The following is a 14,663-nucleotide window of genomic DNA, read 5'->3' on the forward strand; positions in this document are numbered from 1 at the left end:
TGGTGAAGATTGGTTACGACTTTTTACGAAGCGCGTAATCCAAAACTTTCTTTAAGAAGAAAAACTTCTCAGGATACGAGTCTTGCACGTGCTACAAGTTTCAATAAGTTTAACGTAGAAATGTTCTTTAAACATTATATTGAACTACTAGAAAGATATAAATTTGTACTATCTGCGATTTGAAACATAGACGAAAATGAAATTACAACAGTCCAAAAACCCGATAGGGTTATAGCAAGTTGAGGAAGAAAACAAGTAAGTGCAATGACTTCGGCTGAAAGATGAGCTTTGGTGACTATTGTAAATACCATCGGGAATAGCATACCATCCATGTTTATTTTTCCAAAAATGCGATTTAACGATCATTTTATACGAGATGGTCCTGTTAGTTGCATAGGTAGCGCAAATGGAAATAGATGTAAGAGATGATTTTCTCATTTTTTTTGAAGCTTTCAAAAATCATGCCAGGCCGACTATTGAAAATAAATGTTTAATTCTTTTGGATAATCATAATTCATATTACCTTTGAAAACACTCATTTTTGTAGAGAAAATGGCATTGTATTATTAACATTTCCTCCTCATTATATGCATAAGTTGCAGCCATTGGATCGTAGAGTATTTGATCTACTAAAAAAGGCTATAAATACAGCTTGTGATAATTGGATGAGGATATTCAATTTGTTTTTGTCATAATTATCTCTTAAAGTGAGAGTTCTATGCTATTTTCTTTATTATATTATTCTTTTTATTTTCTTATTAAAATTACTTTTTATTATATAGTTAGAAAAAAAGATATTTTATTTAATTTGTAATGTGAAAATTAAATATTATTGTGATTACAATATAATATACTAACCAAAGATTCTTTGAGCAATAAAGGATACTTTTATTATTACTATTATAAGCTTTTATATATACTATAAAAGAACAACTTGATTAATCAATTACTTTTCCGTCATATAACATTTTAAAAAATTATTTTAAGATGTGTTTCAATTGTCTCTAGTCATTGCTCCAATTGACCCCGGGGGTAGGGACAAAAAAGTAACAAGGAATAATTTTTAGAAAAAAGCGTGTTTAACTATTATAATAAAAAGAATGTTTTTTAAAAATTATATTATTGAAAGATAGTTAAAGAAATAATCTAACTTTTAAGATAAAAAAATTAATGTATAATTTAGGTGCTAGAAGCTTTAAAAGCAAAATTGTTACTTTCATCCCTGGTTTCTTCTATGTAAAAATTGTATTGTTGTATAAGTACTAAAAGTTAATTTTTGAAAAAAATCAATAAATTTTGATATATTAAAAAATTAATGTAACAAAAATGAAGAGAGAGAAAGAGAGAGAGAGAGAGAGAGAGAGAGAGAGAGAGAGAGAGAAAGATAAAGAGAGGGAGAGAAAAAAAGAATAGAAGTTTATCTTAGAATTCATATACATTTTAAAAGTACAAAATTTATATTTCTGTATTTATATAAACTAGATTTTATTATTGTATTCTATATTAAAAACTTTTTGTTTATAAACTATAATAGTAATCCACTTTTCCTTTTTGCTGTGATAAACATACTTTTAACAGAATTAACTTTTTTTTTCATTGAGGAATTGTATTATTCTTTTTTCATTATTTTTCTAAATCATTTTTATAGGATTTAAAACTTTTCTGATCATATAAAAGTGATTTTTCTTAACTTCTCGTTTTTCATGAGCTATTCTCTTCGAGGATCTTGAGTTCTTCAAACGGAGATACCGTCCGTGGGAACTGGAATCATTTTATGACGCTATCCAACCATTTGGTTTTTGTTTACACACTATAGAAATAACGGAATTCTTAAAAATATCTTTCTATTTCCTGCTAATGCAATGAAATGTATAATGTTTTATTCTCTTTAACAAACTATTTATTCAAATAAAAATCTTTTAAACAAAAATCTTTTAAAAAAGTTTATATCTAAATAGAAAGGGACCAGAAATGATTGCATATCTGCATGATTCAAAATGACTTATTTTTAAAAGAAGTATACACGAAAAGAACAGTTTTGCTAAAGTATCTAAAATTTAGCAAGATATCGATATCTGAAAATGATTCTGTTTAGCTATCAAAATAATTATGTATAGAACGTTCAAGTTGGTTGCTAGAATGTCTAAATTTTTTGCAGCACTGCTCATTATGCTTCTATAATTACATAATTATTGTGATAGTCTGAAAACAAAATTATTTTCAGATCTGTATTAATTAAATTTTTAGATACTTCAGTAAAATCATTTTTTTTTGTATGCTCAACAAATGCTAATACTATGATAGAACTTTATGGCATTCTAGTATCCTATCATAAATTATTCGTAGGAACACAAAGAAGAATGTTTGTTTAACTTTGAAACTGTTTGCTAATCAAGTAAACATAACGTTAGCAAAATTGAATCGCAATCCTGACAACTCACATGTTATATCACGGCAATTATGCGGGGTATTCGGTAATGAGCGCATTTTCATGAATAAATCGTAATCCCTGTTGAATACCGAACAATTTTTTTCCTTCAGGAAACTTCACCAACGTAATCCGATATTCGTGCGTTAGTCTTCTGACAACGCGAGGTCGAATGAGAAATCTGACTTCCGACATTAAGGCGAATCAAATCCATTATTCTAAGGCGTCGGAAAGTTATCGTGTACACACAATATATATACATATATGTCTGTACCTATAAGAACCGCGTTGGGATTCTGTTTCTGAAGGAGACGCAATTATAAAGGACACGAATCTCTCTCCCTCCTTTTGTGATGCGCGCGATCGTAGAATCTGTGGCTTTAGAGAGATAAAAGGCCGGAAGGAGAAAGTTCAATGGCTGATCGTCCCGAAGGACTCTCCCACGGTTCGGCAAGGAGTTCCTATCTGTTCCCCACGGATTTTTTTTTTTCTACTTATTTTCGTTCCGTGCAAGTAGGTCATAGTATACGTGCGGATTCACCTACACCTCTATCGAGCAGCCATACCGGGCAGTTTTCATTACCCGGATGTCACCTGGTAACTCCTCGCGCTTGTCGACGTCGTCGCAGGAAGACCGTAAAGTACGTGAGAAAACTTTTTATCTCGGTGTGGTCCTTTAAAAGTTTCGTCAAAATTAAAAATCGGGATCATTGATTAAATCTCACTTGCAGTCGTAAATATAAAAACATCCCCACACATTGACGTAAACGTTCTGTACGTAACAAAAAATGAACAGTTTTTCATTACCATCTTTTCCAAGAAAGTACAATAAATTGAGTGTGTTTAATACTTATCAAAATTAAATAAAGCACGTACATAAAAATAATATTAGAGATAAATCGGTATCGTATAAACTGATTTCGAACTATTACATTAATGTTTTTGTCATCAAATTAGAACATATATGTGGGCTTTAAATAGAGAGACTAAAAGAAAGCCTTGTGAATTCGTTTAAAAGGATTAATTCCGCAGTATGTTATAATCTCAATTGCTCCATTTATACTTTGTCGCAGTATAGAATTAGTTCGCGTAATATCGGGTTGATAGCTGCAAACATTCCTTGGCTGCCATTTCGAACGTCGTGGCACGAGTCGAATGAATTTTTATGCCACAATCTGCATATAATGATGCAGCTTATTATACCGGATGTGGCACTCCCATGGCGAGTATATGCGCGCGCGCGCGCGCCTGCGAATCTTTATCTAAATATTCGATTAAAGAGTGCGCCCGAGTTGCTCAAAAAGCGCAACCCTCGACTTTATTACCAACCAACCGGAAGTGACGTATTATTGCTACCGCATTATCTCGTAATACGTCAATAACCGGCCGTTATACCGGAGGACCCTTTCTCAGTAAAGTTTCGAAATTGTCTCGTCAGGACGACGCTCCATCGCATCGGGTTGGCTCCTCGACAGGATGAGAGCACTCGCGTTCCGCTTTTAACAAAGTTGTTACGCGATGCGGCAGCTGATGGCTCGCGGCACTCGTCCGCTACTCGTAAATATTGTAACAATATTTAGTTTCAAAGAGATTACGACGCCTCCGGGCGTCTTTCGAGAGGAGCACACGTGACGTACGATTAACCGACCGACTTCCACCAGCTGTTTATGCGGTTCATCCAAAAAAGGGTTTTTTGGGGTTTCCCTTGTTTCTTTTTTACCGAAGCCCAGAATGCAATTCTTTCCGCCTTCTTAAACCAAAGGAACGAATCCGAGTCATTTCCTTCGCCCATCATAAAGTCCGATCTTTAGGGCTATCATTAGAAAATCATCTGTAGCATATACGAGGATGGTGATTGATCTGAAAGTATGAGAAACGCGACATGACTTCGGCATGAGGGTCGGAAGTTGTAAGGCTACTTCGAAGCACTTCTACATAGTCATGGATTCGATGTCGCGTGCGAACCTCTCACGGGGGCTTTTACCGACGCGATATGCTGATGAATAAACCCCCATGAAAAGAGAGATAGAGTGCGATTCGATGCGACGTACAAACATACGCATATACACAATGTACACGCACATGTAAGATCGTCTCTTCATGGATACCGCGGGACGAGTCAATGCGATGTATCGGCACACAATGCCAACTTCGTTCGTAATTGCGCATGGAGGTAGGCAGATGCGCATCGCACGGCCCCTATATTTTAATGTGCCCTTGGTGAGAATCTTTTTCGACTCACCATAATGACGCACAGGTAGTATGGGAATTCAAATTGCTGATAAAACATCAGCGTCGATGAGTCAATCGCGAGTATCGGAGAGCCCAGCTGTTGTCATCGTCGGTTGCTGCAATTTAGCAATCGCGTTGAAAGATACGCGTCAATTACATTATCTTATCTCTTTAGCGTAAAACTTGATATACGTAGAAAAGATCGTAAATATTATTATGCTTTATAAAACATAATAATATATGGTTTTTGTTTCACGTATCGCTGACATTCTTGAGTTGAATAATTGACAAGTTCATATTGGTGAAAAAGGATATAAATAAAGTCATTTTACTATTTATAATTTATTATTTAAATGTTTCTTTCTCTTTTTATAATTAAATTATTAAATGATACACATTAACACACGCATTTGACAATTTTTTCTGAAAATTGTTAATAACAATAGGAAAAGTTACCTCTATCGCAAAAATTTTTTCTATCACTATAAAACGTAAAAAAAAAGCCATTTCAACAAATCTCAATTTGCTGAACAATTTTCAACAATTGTCAGCGAAACGTGAGACAAAAATCTCACTTTAAATCGTACTGTATAGAGGAAAGTCGTCAAAATAGTGACATAGGTCTTCAAAAACGACATTCTCTTATTTTTCAAAAACTAACTATTGCACTTTACTAATAAAATCATGATCTGTTTAACTTTAATTAAAGAAGTACAAATTCATAATTGTCTGTTTAACTTTAATTAAAGAAGTACAAATTCATAATTCATATATTTGTGGTTTATTTCTATACCAAATCAGCTAAAAACGGATTCTATGAATGCGAAAACGAAATTCTTACGATTTTCTTTTCAAATTGCGTTGTTCAAATAATAGTGACTATATTATTGATAATATTACGTCGTTTTAAATGCTTGTAGTTTCCTAAATCAGTTGTATTTATATTGTATACTTTTTCTTAGTACGATTTTCACAATACAATTTTAAATATAAAATTGAGGTGCAGCGTAAACCGCCACACCTGTCTGTAAAACAGATTATGAGCTAACTTAATCTTTATAATGTTACTTTATAATGTCAAATAGCCCTATTGGAGCTGAAGGCAATCGTGCATATATGGAAAAATCTTTCGCTAAAAAACTATCGCTTTACATATTTACATCTTGTAGAATAGTATAAAGTAAATATGCATAATTCAATAAAAATGTTTTACAAAGTGAAAAGATTTTGAAAGATCTTGTATATATTCACTTGTAGGTACTTTATACAGATAATTCCTGTAAAAGAAAAATAATAGTAATACGTAGTAATTACTGCCTACTGCGTCAGTTTTGGAGCCTATTTTGCCAGACGCTCATTTTTGCTTATCTTACGAAAAAATTAATTATTGCAAAGTTGCAAACAGTATTACAAAAACTGATTATACTATCTGATAGAAGAGACTTTTTTGTACTATGTTTTTAAAATTTTATTTTTACCTTTGTTTAAGAAATATTGTCTAAAAATAAAGTGGTAAGTGTGTATCGGTATCGGTAACTTTCGTCTACCTTCGTCAGCCTACTATTCAATTTGCTGAAAATGGCTCAAGTGTGAAATGTTTAATTGTTTTTATGTATTAATTTATATTATTCTTTAAAATATAACCGTCGATCGCGCTAAACTCTTATTAGACTTGTTTCATTTTGTAATTTTATTTCCAAAAGACCTTGCTTATTAATTTTGTATTTATTTATATTTTTTAAAAACACGAATTTAGATAACGCAAATCTGTTAACAAACAATAAAAAAAAAACAATATCAGTTTCAATTAATGATCAGCTATGAAAAATGATCAAAAGTTATACAAAAAGTTCAGTTTAATTTGGCTTGGAGAAAGTCTTTGTAGACTGAAAGAGTGTTACAATATCTTTCGATACATGCCGATATATATTGTTGAACAAGCAAAGAAGCGCAATCGCTACGCACTACTCTCCTGATAAAGAAGTTTTCTCCGTTCCGTTACGATAAGGAGGAACCGTTTCGTACGATGTATGCGATCGAGGGATGCGTTTGATGTGAGTGCCGACTGTAACAACTCCTCACGTACAATCTAAGTCGGGTCAAACCGGACTGACAACCGTTCTGCCTGTGAACGGAAGACGCCCTGGCATAGCCAATGAATTCGTCTGCGACCGAATGGTAATGTTACTGCGTGCGGTCCTTATGTCGACGACAGAGTGAAGGAGAGAGAGAGAGAGAGAGAGAGAGAGAGAGAGAGAGAGAAGGGTGTAAGGGAGACACCGGGGAGGAAGGGCGAAATAGCGAAAGAGCGAAGGCAGAAGAAAGAAGAGGGAGAAGGAAGAAACTACGCGGCCTGCTACGCGTCGCGTCGCGGACGCGTGCGTGTGTAGTGCGCGTAACGCACGCGTACGACGCATCGTACGTGCGGTACCATAGCATACGACAGTTTGCAATTTATTGTCTGGACTTCAATTTGCCAAGTGAGTGGCCGTGGGCGCTACCGCCGCTTCCGACGGATATTCGGCGTCGAAAATTGCCAATTGTCTCAATGGAACTCGATTCGTATTGTGCACCAACGTTTACACCGCGCAGCAACAATGCGCTCGCGCGAGCGAATGTATTGTAACAACACGCGTGAGGTTCTTCGGTAAACCAACCGATGCCGCGAACCCCTCTTGACTTTCGCAGAAGCGTCAATCAATGGGAATTTCTGCGATAAGTCGTTTCTACAGTCGGCGAATAGTCGTAAATTTACGCCGAGAATGATTGCATAATCGACACGAAAGAAGAGGGCTTGAATCGTAGAAGTCTTTGAAAAATAAAACGATGATAATGCTGATAAAGGAGAGAAATAGACAACTTGTTAATACTAAAATAAGATACTCATGTTAACTCTCATAGAGTATTATAAGTATCTTTAATGTAAATAATTTTAATCCTTTGTGGAGTCTTCCTTGTGTAGTAAAGAAACTTAAAGAAAACTTTTTTAAAGGTTTGTGGGGGGTCACTGAATTTGATTCTGTCTCAGAAGTTTAAAATTCAAATTTTAAAAATTTATCTGATTGTCATGAAGTTTGATTTTAAGAAGTTCTTGATATCGCTGAATTTGAATGAAAAAACGGAACGCATGAAAAACTCGATTTTCTAAACAATAGTAATTTTTAATGAAAGATGATCGAGAATGCGTTCCGTTTTACGCTTACAGCGCTTATAAGCATATAGTTTGTCCTTGTTTAATACTTAACAGATAACAAGGAAGAACTGACGTTTACAGCGTATAAGCATAAAAACGGAACATAAACTTAATATCAAGATTTATGTTTAGTTTGAAAGTTAGTTTGGAAGTCAGTATGGCGCTATATTTAACTATTTGTAGTACTGATGAGCTTAAAAGTAAGGCGAAATATGGGAAAGATTTAAATTAAAAATTTTTAGAGAATTTTTAATTTAAATCTTTCCCATATTTCGCCTTACTTTTAAAAAATATTTTTGAAATTATCTGTTTTATTCACTTTTTTTTTTTATATTTTTTACCTCAGATTCAAACAAAGCGTTTTCAAATTACCTCATAGGTTAAGTTTCATAATAATTAAACGAACAGTTTACAAAACAAAATAGGGCGACTCCAATAAGGATTACCCGTCCGTAAAGGATTAATTTACTTAATAAATTAATCATACATATTATTTATTATAGTATAATTTGCAGGAAAGTTTTACACTTTCCGCACATTTGTTTGTAAATTTGTTATTACAAATATTGCGTATATAAATTTATGATCGTTGAGCCAAGAGGATCGGACAGGAAGATCTCCGGGTGTTCCCTATTCCGATTAACACGGCGGAGCTGCTAGTAGTAGAAAGTAACCGCTTGGTCACGAAATCGGACTGCCCATCTCTCGGGCGACGCGAAGGCAGTCGATTCTGCCGCAGTTGTTAATCCGCGCGATTCCATCGACTTATCCTCTCGCGAGATAGCGATTTACGTTTGGATCCCCTGTGTGCCGTCCATGTCGAAATTACCTAGTCAGCACCCAGATTGATGAGGCGAGGACCGCCTCGCCGACGTCGAGGTCTTATGATACGCGGGGATCGGGCTCCGTCCAATTAAACGCGGACATACTCGTCGAGGTGATATTCTTCGAGGGATTTCATTTCTCGCGTCCTTGAAGGATGTTGTTATCGTCATCATGATCGTATTCCCTCAGAATTCTTCCTTGGGAATGTAAAAAGTACATTATTTTCAGTATTTCGATGGACACAGATATTTAGCAAAATGTATTTAGATGTATTTATACCACCGAACGGTTTTTCTAAACTGTCTAAAAATTTAGTTATTGCGGATCTGTAAATAATTTTATTGGATTATTGCCATAATTAGAACAACTCAACTTGATTGTGTGCTTGAATGTCAACGTTTTTTGCAGCATTGTTCATTGTGCTTTAATTTACATAATTATTTTGGTAGTTTGACACAATTATTTTTAAATCTGCATCCAGTTAAATAGCTAGGTACTTCAACAAAATCGCTCTTTCCGTGTATCTGCAGATATTTAGAAATGTGTATCTGAACATAAAAATTGGTGCTTACATATACAAATATTAAAAAGAAGGATCTCGAAGGGTTAAAAGATATTTCTATTAATAATTTCGACTACATATTTTCCGATCCGATTTTCCGTGATTAATAGATTTATTCCACGATACTTATAAAGGTTTAATATAGTTAAAATAATTGTCCAAAATTTCTCATATTCCTTTCGCCTGGTCTCACATCCCTGGAACCACGTACTTGATTTTGTGGATAAGTCGATGATCGCGAACGGAATTCCGATTCGAGCGATGGAAGTGCCGTGCGCGATGAAAGGAAAGAAGAAAAAGAAGGTACAGAGGGAGAGAAAGAAAGAGAAGAAGAAGGAGAAGGTAGAGAGTAGACGGTGGGAAGGAAGTGCCGGGAAGGATGAAAGGCAACAGAAAGAAACGAGTACTACCGTCTGGTGGGTCTTTGTACCCATCGAGTCTCCATCTCTCCCTCTATCTCTCTTTCTCCGCTTTTTTCCTCTTTCCTCTTCTCCTCATCTCTCCGAAAGCAGCGTCAGTAGGACAGGAACCGTCGCTGGATTGTCTGGGACCGGGCTGGACCAGCTCTTCTTCTCTCTCTTCCTCTTCCTTTCTCTCTGTAGTACGGTTAATGTGATGATAATGTCTGCGCCAGCCAACGGGAGATGGTCGCGGGATTTGTCGATAGAATTCCCGAGTAATTCCGTTCGCGGCGGGGCCGCTTGAACAAAAAAAAAAAAAAAGAAAAAGAATACAGAAGAGAAAGAGAGCGAGAATGCGAAAAAGAGAGAAAGACCTCGCAAGAAGATAATGACCGCATGCAAAATCGCGGTACGCGTCGACGGATTCCCGCGGAGCCGCCCCTTTTCTCGCCTCGATGCGATGCCCTTCCCTGTCCCCCGTGCGGTCCTTTTTTCGTTCCCTGCGGCCCCAAACTCTCAAAACTTAGTAAATTCCGAGTTAATACCGCGACGAACCGATCACGTAGCTGATAAAGAACGCCGCTCTGAAAAGGTTCGTTATGAGGTGCATCGGCGCCACCTCGACCTTCTACGCGCTCTCCTAAACAGGAGCGAAGTCTGCTAAATGCAGGAGGACGATTCGATCGACGAGCATAAAAGGCGCTTTTCGTAAAAATCAGGGCTCCAGGCTGGAGCCGAAAGGCAGTAACACGGCCAGCATACGAAATCGTAACGATTACTTTGTTGGCTATCGGTGGAAAGACTAGCGATCTAACTTGGTGATCACCGTTCTTTATAACTGGTAATGTGCACATATATGGTGTACTTAAGAGATATTCATGATGCCATATAACCATTTTTGGAACGAAGAAGAGATTGTATTCCATTGAAATCTATAAAAAATCCTGTTTAAATTGATCTCTCTCTCTCTCTCTCTCTCTCACACACAGATTACAGTTAATCACGCTTCTTCATATTTAAATAATCTTATTGAGTACATCAATCTTCCTTCTATATTTAAATATTAATAGCTCACAGTATTTTAAATTTACATTAAATATGCAAATAACATCACAAATTACATATTATTCCAATCCTACATGCTTTTGCTTGCTATATCAATTTTTAAATATATTTCTCATTTTTAACTTTCGCTAAGAACAATTGTCTTCATTATTGTTACACGACTTTCTTTTGATGCATTGATTACATCCAATTGTAAGTTGATGCAATAGAGATATCCATATAACACAGAAGTTTACAGCAACATTACTGTGCAACGTTATTACATAATATTGTTGGAACATTACAATGTCACTGTAACGTTATTGGAATGATCTGTATTGTATGAGAAGTAATAAAAAAATACACTGGCAAAAACTGAAATGAACTAAGCTCAATGAAGAACAATTATAATCTGTACCTGCTCTGTATATAGAGAAATGTGGGTGTATCGAACGTGAAATGTTTTGATTTGCGTTTCCATGAATCGTGTAGCATGTGCATCCCAGAGATGAAGGACCGAAATGCGAGTCCTTGTGGCAGCAGCATAACAGGTCGCTGTAGCGGGCGGTTCGCATCCTGTATGATATTTTTACGAGGTCCTTCCGAGAATCGGGAGATGCGCTGCGTGGGGCGAACAGCTGAGACCGAAATGATAAGACGATAGTCGGTTGCTGGGATCGCTATCCTACTTATCGGCTTCTCCCCCAGTCAAACGCGTCCCTGACCTTCTCTGCGATTCGTGCATCCGCGCTGATTCCAGGAATTCATTCATGAAAAAAAAAAGATTAAATGTTGAGCGAGAAACTATATATATATATATCTCTCAATGTAATAATACTAATACAATATATCTGTTATTCCTCCATCAAAGAAGATACTATTTAATTAAAATATAATTAAATTAAGACAAAGATTTTTTTTAATCAAGATTTTAGAAACAGGACCGTTTATATGAATAAATCAAACTATAATATCAATCAATAGAGACAGCCAATCACGATCAAAGTTAGATATTTCAAATATTACATTATTATGTATTTTATGTTAAATAATTTTATTACATGACTGCGCGCCGATTATTTTTGGACTTTTAACGCAATCAATCTGAAACACTAATAATCCTCTCAAAATTAAATTAAATTTAAAAAATCTATAAAGAATTTATTACTTTATAATTTTCCAGAGTAAGTGTCTTAGCTATTTCGTTAAGTCAAATATTACAATTACATTACATTACATTATTAGCCATCTCTTCATTGACATTACAACATAGCAATAGATCTTTTGTGATTAGTTTGTTTGACGAAAATATTTTGACTATTTGAATATTTATATTACGTTCGCACACTGAGAAATCTATTTTAGTTTGAATCAATTAATTTCTTAACCAAATGTTTGGCTTCAACTAAATTATTTTATTGCATCAATCAAGGATTTGTTTATTCATATCCAAACAAGAAATTAATTCAACTAAATAGGTTTCTCAGTGTTGTGTATCTATAACACGTACAGTCAATTCTACAAGAATGCATATACATATATCTATATATATCATATTTGCAACAAGATTTAAAAATATATTACTATTTTTTAAAGTGCATTCAGTAATCTTTTGTCAGTGTCTAAGATGTCATTCGATCTTTATTGTCATTCATTATAGTCTGACAGCTAATTGCACTATCTCGAAAATGGTATTATGATCTTGGACTGGCCAACAGTCTCCTGATACGAATCCATTAAAAAAATTTGAGCATTTATAAAGAGGAAGCTTCAGAGAAACATACAATATAATCTGTGAAGCAGTAATTAAATTATCAAATTTGGCAAATATAAGCTTTCTCTCTGTTACGTAAGAAAACTAGTTGAAAGCATAGTCGTCAGCTAATTAAGTAATCATTAATGAAAAACGATGAAGATTAGACGACAAATTAGGTAATGACAAAATAAACTATTGAATGTGTGTACTTTAAAATGCATATTTTTATTATTTTAAAGTATATTATTCAATAAAGTATATTATTCAATTTGGAAAAAAATTGATTGAATTGATTAAAAGAGGACCCTATATGTATTTTTAAATTCCATAAATTTTTTTGTAAATATTGTATATGCTTTTGTAGGACAAACATTGCAAATCTAAATAAGTGTAAAAAATGATTTTAATGTATGTATGTCATTTAGTTTTCCATGTAATGAAACTATATTATAGTTTAAATGCGTAAATTTATATTTGTATACAGAAAAAGAAAAAGAGAGAGAGAGAGGCAGGGGAGGGAGGAAAAAAAATAGAGAGGAGAGGGGGGAGAGAGAGTACAGCTTATTATTTTTTATTTTTTTTACTAAAAACTAATCACACACACACATATATTGAAGTTACTTCTTAGTCTTTTCACACACTTGAATTTGCAGTGTGTTTTTGGGATTAAATAACACGTGATAAACTTTCGTCAATCTTTCGAAAGCATTAAATAAGCAAAGAAAAATTAATTTTTTTACATTTTTTTGTGTTAAATTCTTTTTTATCTTGTCTTTGCTTATCGCCAGCGGTTATGCATGCCTCTATTCTTACAGAAGCCGAAAAATGCACACGCGCAAATTCCTTGTGTTATATGCGCAACGACTGTGTGGCACTCGCGTTATTTGCTTGTACGATATTTCGTCACGGCGGTAGTGCTTTCTTGAAAATTCTCTGTAATTATGCCATTCGTGTCGATATACTGCGTGACTTGAGGTTAGCCGGTAGCACCACAAAACGCTCTTCATTATATGCGGCTACTCTTCGCAATATTCCGTTATCACGAACACTGAGACCGCATATTCGGATTTCATGCGCGCACGCATGTACGTTACGTTCATACAAACGCAAATGTCGAAAATAAAGAAGAATTTGTTATGCACGAGCTCAAAAAGATTTAGTCTTAACTCGTATATATATATTATGGTAGTCCTCATAAAGCTTTTCTAAAAAAGAATAAAAATATAATAACATTACTCGTTGACAGTATGCAATAAAATTTTGTGATTTACCTATCAGTAATTAATTATAAAAATAATAATATAAAACAAAATAAATCCAATTGTCTATAATATTCGATTACTACCCCTCCCCCTTCCCGTATTCAAAAGTCTCAGCTGTAATTCCGTCCCTTATAAATAAAATCCTGGCTATGCTCATGTCATATATTTGAAAAACACGATTTTTTTTATGGAAGAATGTTAAGAATATGTACAGTGTTATTTTACAATTTATGATATACCTAAGTAATATTTATAATATATAATATGTATATTGTATATAAAGTTATTATATAATTATAAAATAATAATTGTTCCGATTCCGTTATTTTGGGTACTTTTTGTTTAACTCCAAGTTGATTCCTTCTTAACAAAAATCAAATAATTATATGTAAGAAAATTAATTTCGATATATGCTTTGTCCTTTGAAACATATCTATATGAAATTTTGTTTTAAAACTTTCGTTTAATATATTTAAATTAAAAATGTTATTGAACTGAAAATTATCTAAAATAGAACTTCACAAATAACGTTATTCGTATTTCTATATTTAATATATTCAGATTCAGAAATTATGTTACGTATTTTTTATGAGAAACAGAAAATTTGCATTGCTAAATCTGTGATAAAACAGCAAAAAACTTATAAAGTTTGCATTATTTTAAGATACATCTCTTACATTTATAACATAACGACGTATTTATTTCCAAGATATAAAAAATCAGAGACATAATATTCACATTTGAGATATCGGATTACCTAAACCCGCTCGATTTCTTGTTTTTGTTGTAACCATCGGGCATGAGTTACGGATAAAACAAACGATTGCAAAGTAACACCGTCGCGACCATGATGCATAACCGTTTTAACACCTAGTTTCGATCGAAAAGACGCCTTCGGCCGTGACTTCGGGTTTCTGTAATTACGGTAATTTAATTAAAAGTCATCTGGCGAGACGTCAA

General features: G+C 34.3%; 1 protein-coding gene across 1 annotated transcript; it reads right to left on the minus strand.

The window, feature by feature from the left end:
- Window positions 1-9,428: 9,428 nt before the first annotated feature.
- Window positions 9,429-11,471, minus strand: LOC108750334. The gene is made up of 2 exons (XM_018489722.1): window positions 11,104-11,471; window positions 9,429-9,940 (listed from the first exon to the last, which is right to left on the minus strand). Exons 1-2 carry the CDS (start codon window positions 11,229-11,231, stop codon window positions 9,694-9,696), a joined length of 375 nt encoding a protein of 124 aa, XP_018345224.1. The 5' UTR covers window positions 11,232-11,471; the 3' UTR covers window positions 9,429-9,693.
- Between the last annotated feature and the right edge of the window lie 3,192 nt (window positions 11,472-14,663).

Source organism: Trachymyrmex septentrionalis, unplaced genomic scaffold (assembly GCF_001594115.1).
Source record: "Trachymyrmex septentrionalis isolate Tsep2-gDNA-1 unplaced genomic scaffold, Tsep1.0 scaffold36, whole genome shotgun sequence".
Lineage (NCBI taxonomy): Eukaryota > Metazoa > Arthropoda > Insecta > Hymenoptera > Formicidae > Trachymyrmex > Trachymyrmex septentrionalis.

Coding starts and splice junctions, on each gene's coding strand:
- LOC108750334 (XM_018489722.1), bottom strand. CDS start 11,231: ATGCTGCTGCCACAAGGACTCGCATTTCGGTCCTTCATCTCTGGGATG. Junction 9,941..11,103: donor TTTCTCTATATACAGAGCAG/GTACAGATTATA, acceptor TTTTTGTTCAAG/CGGCCCCGCCGCGAACGGAA.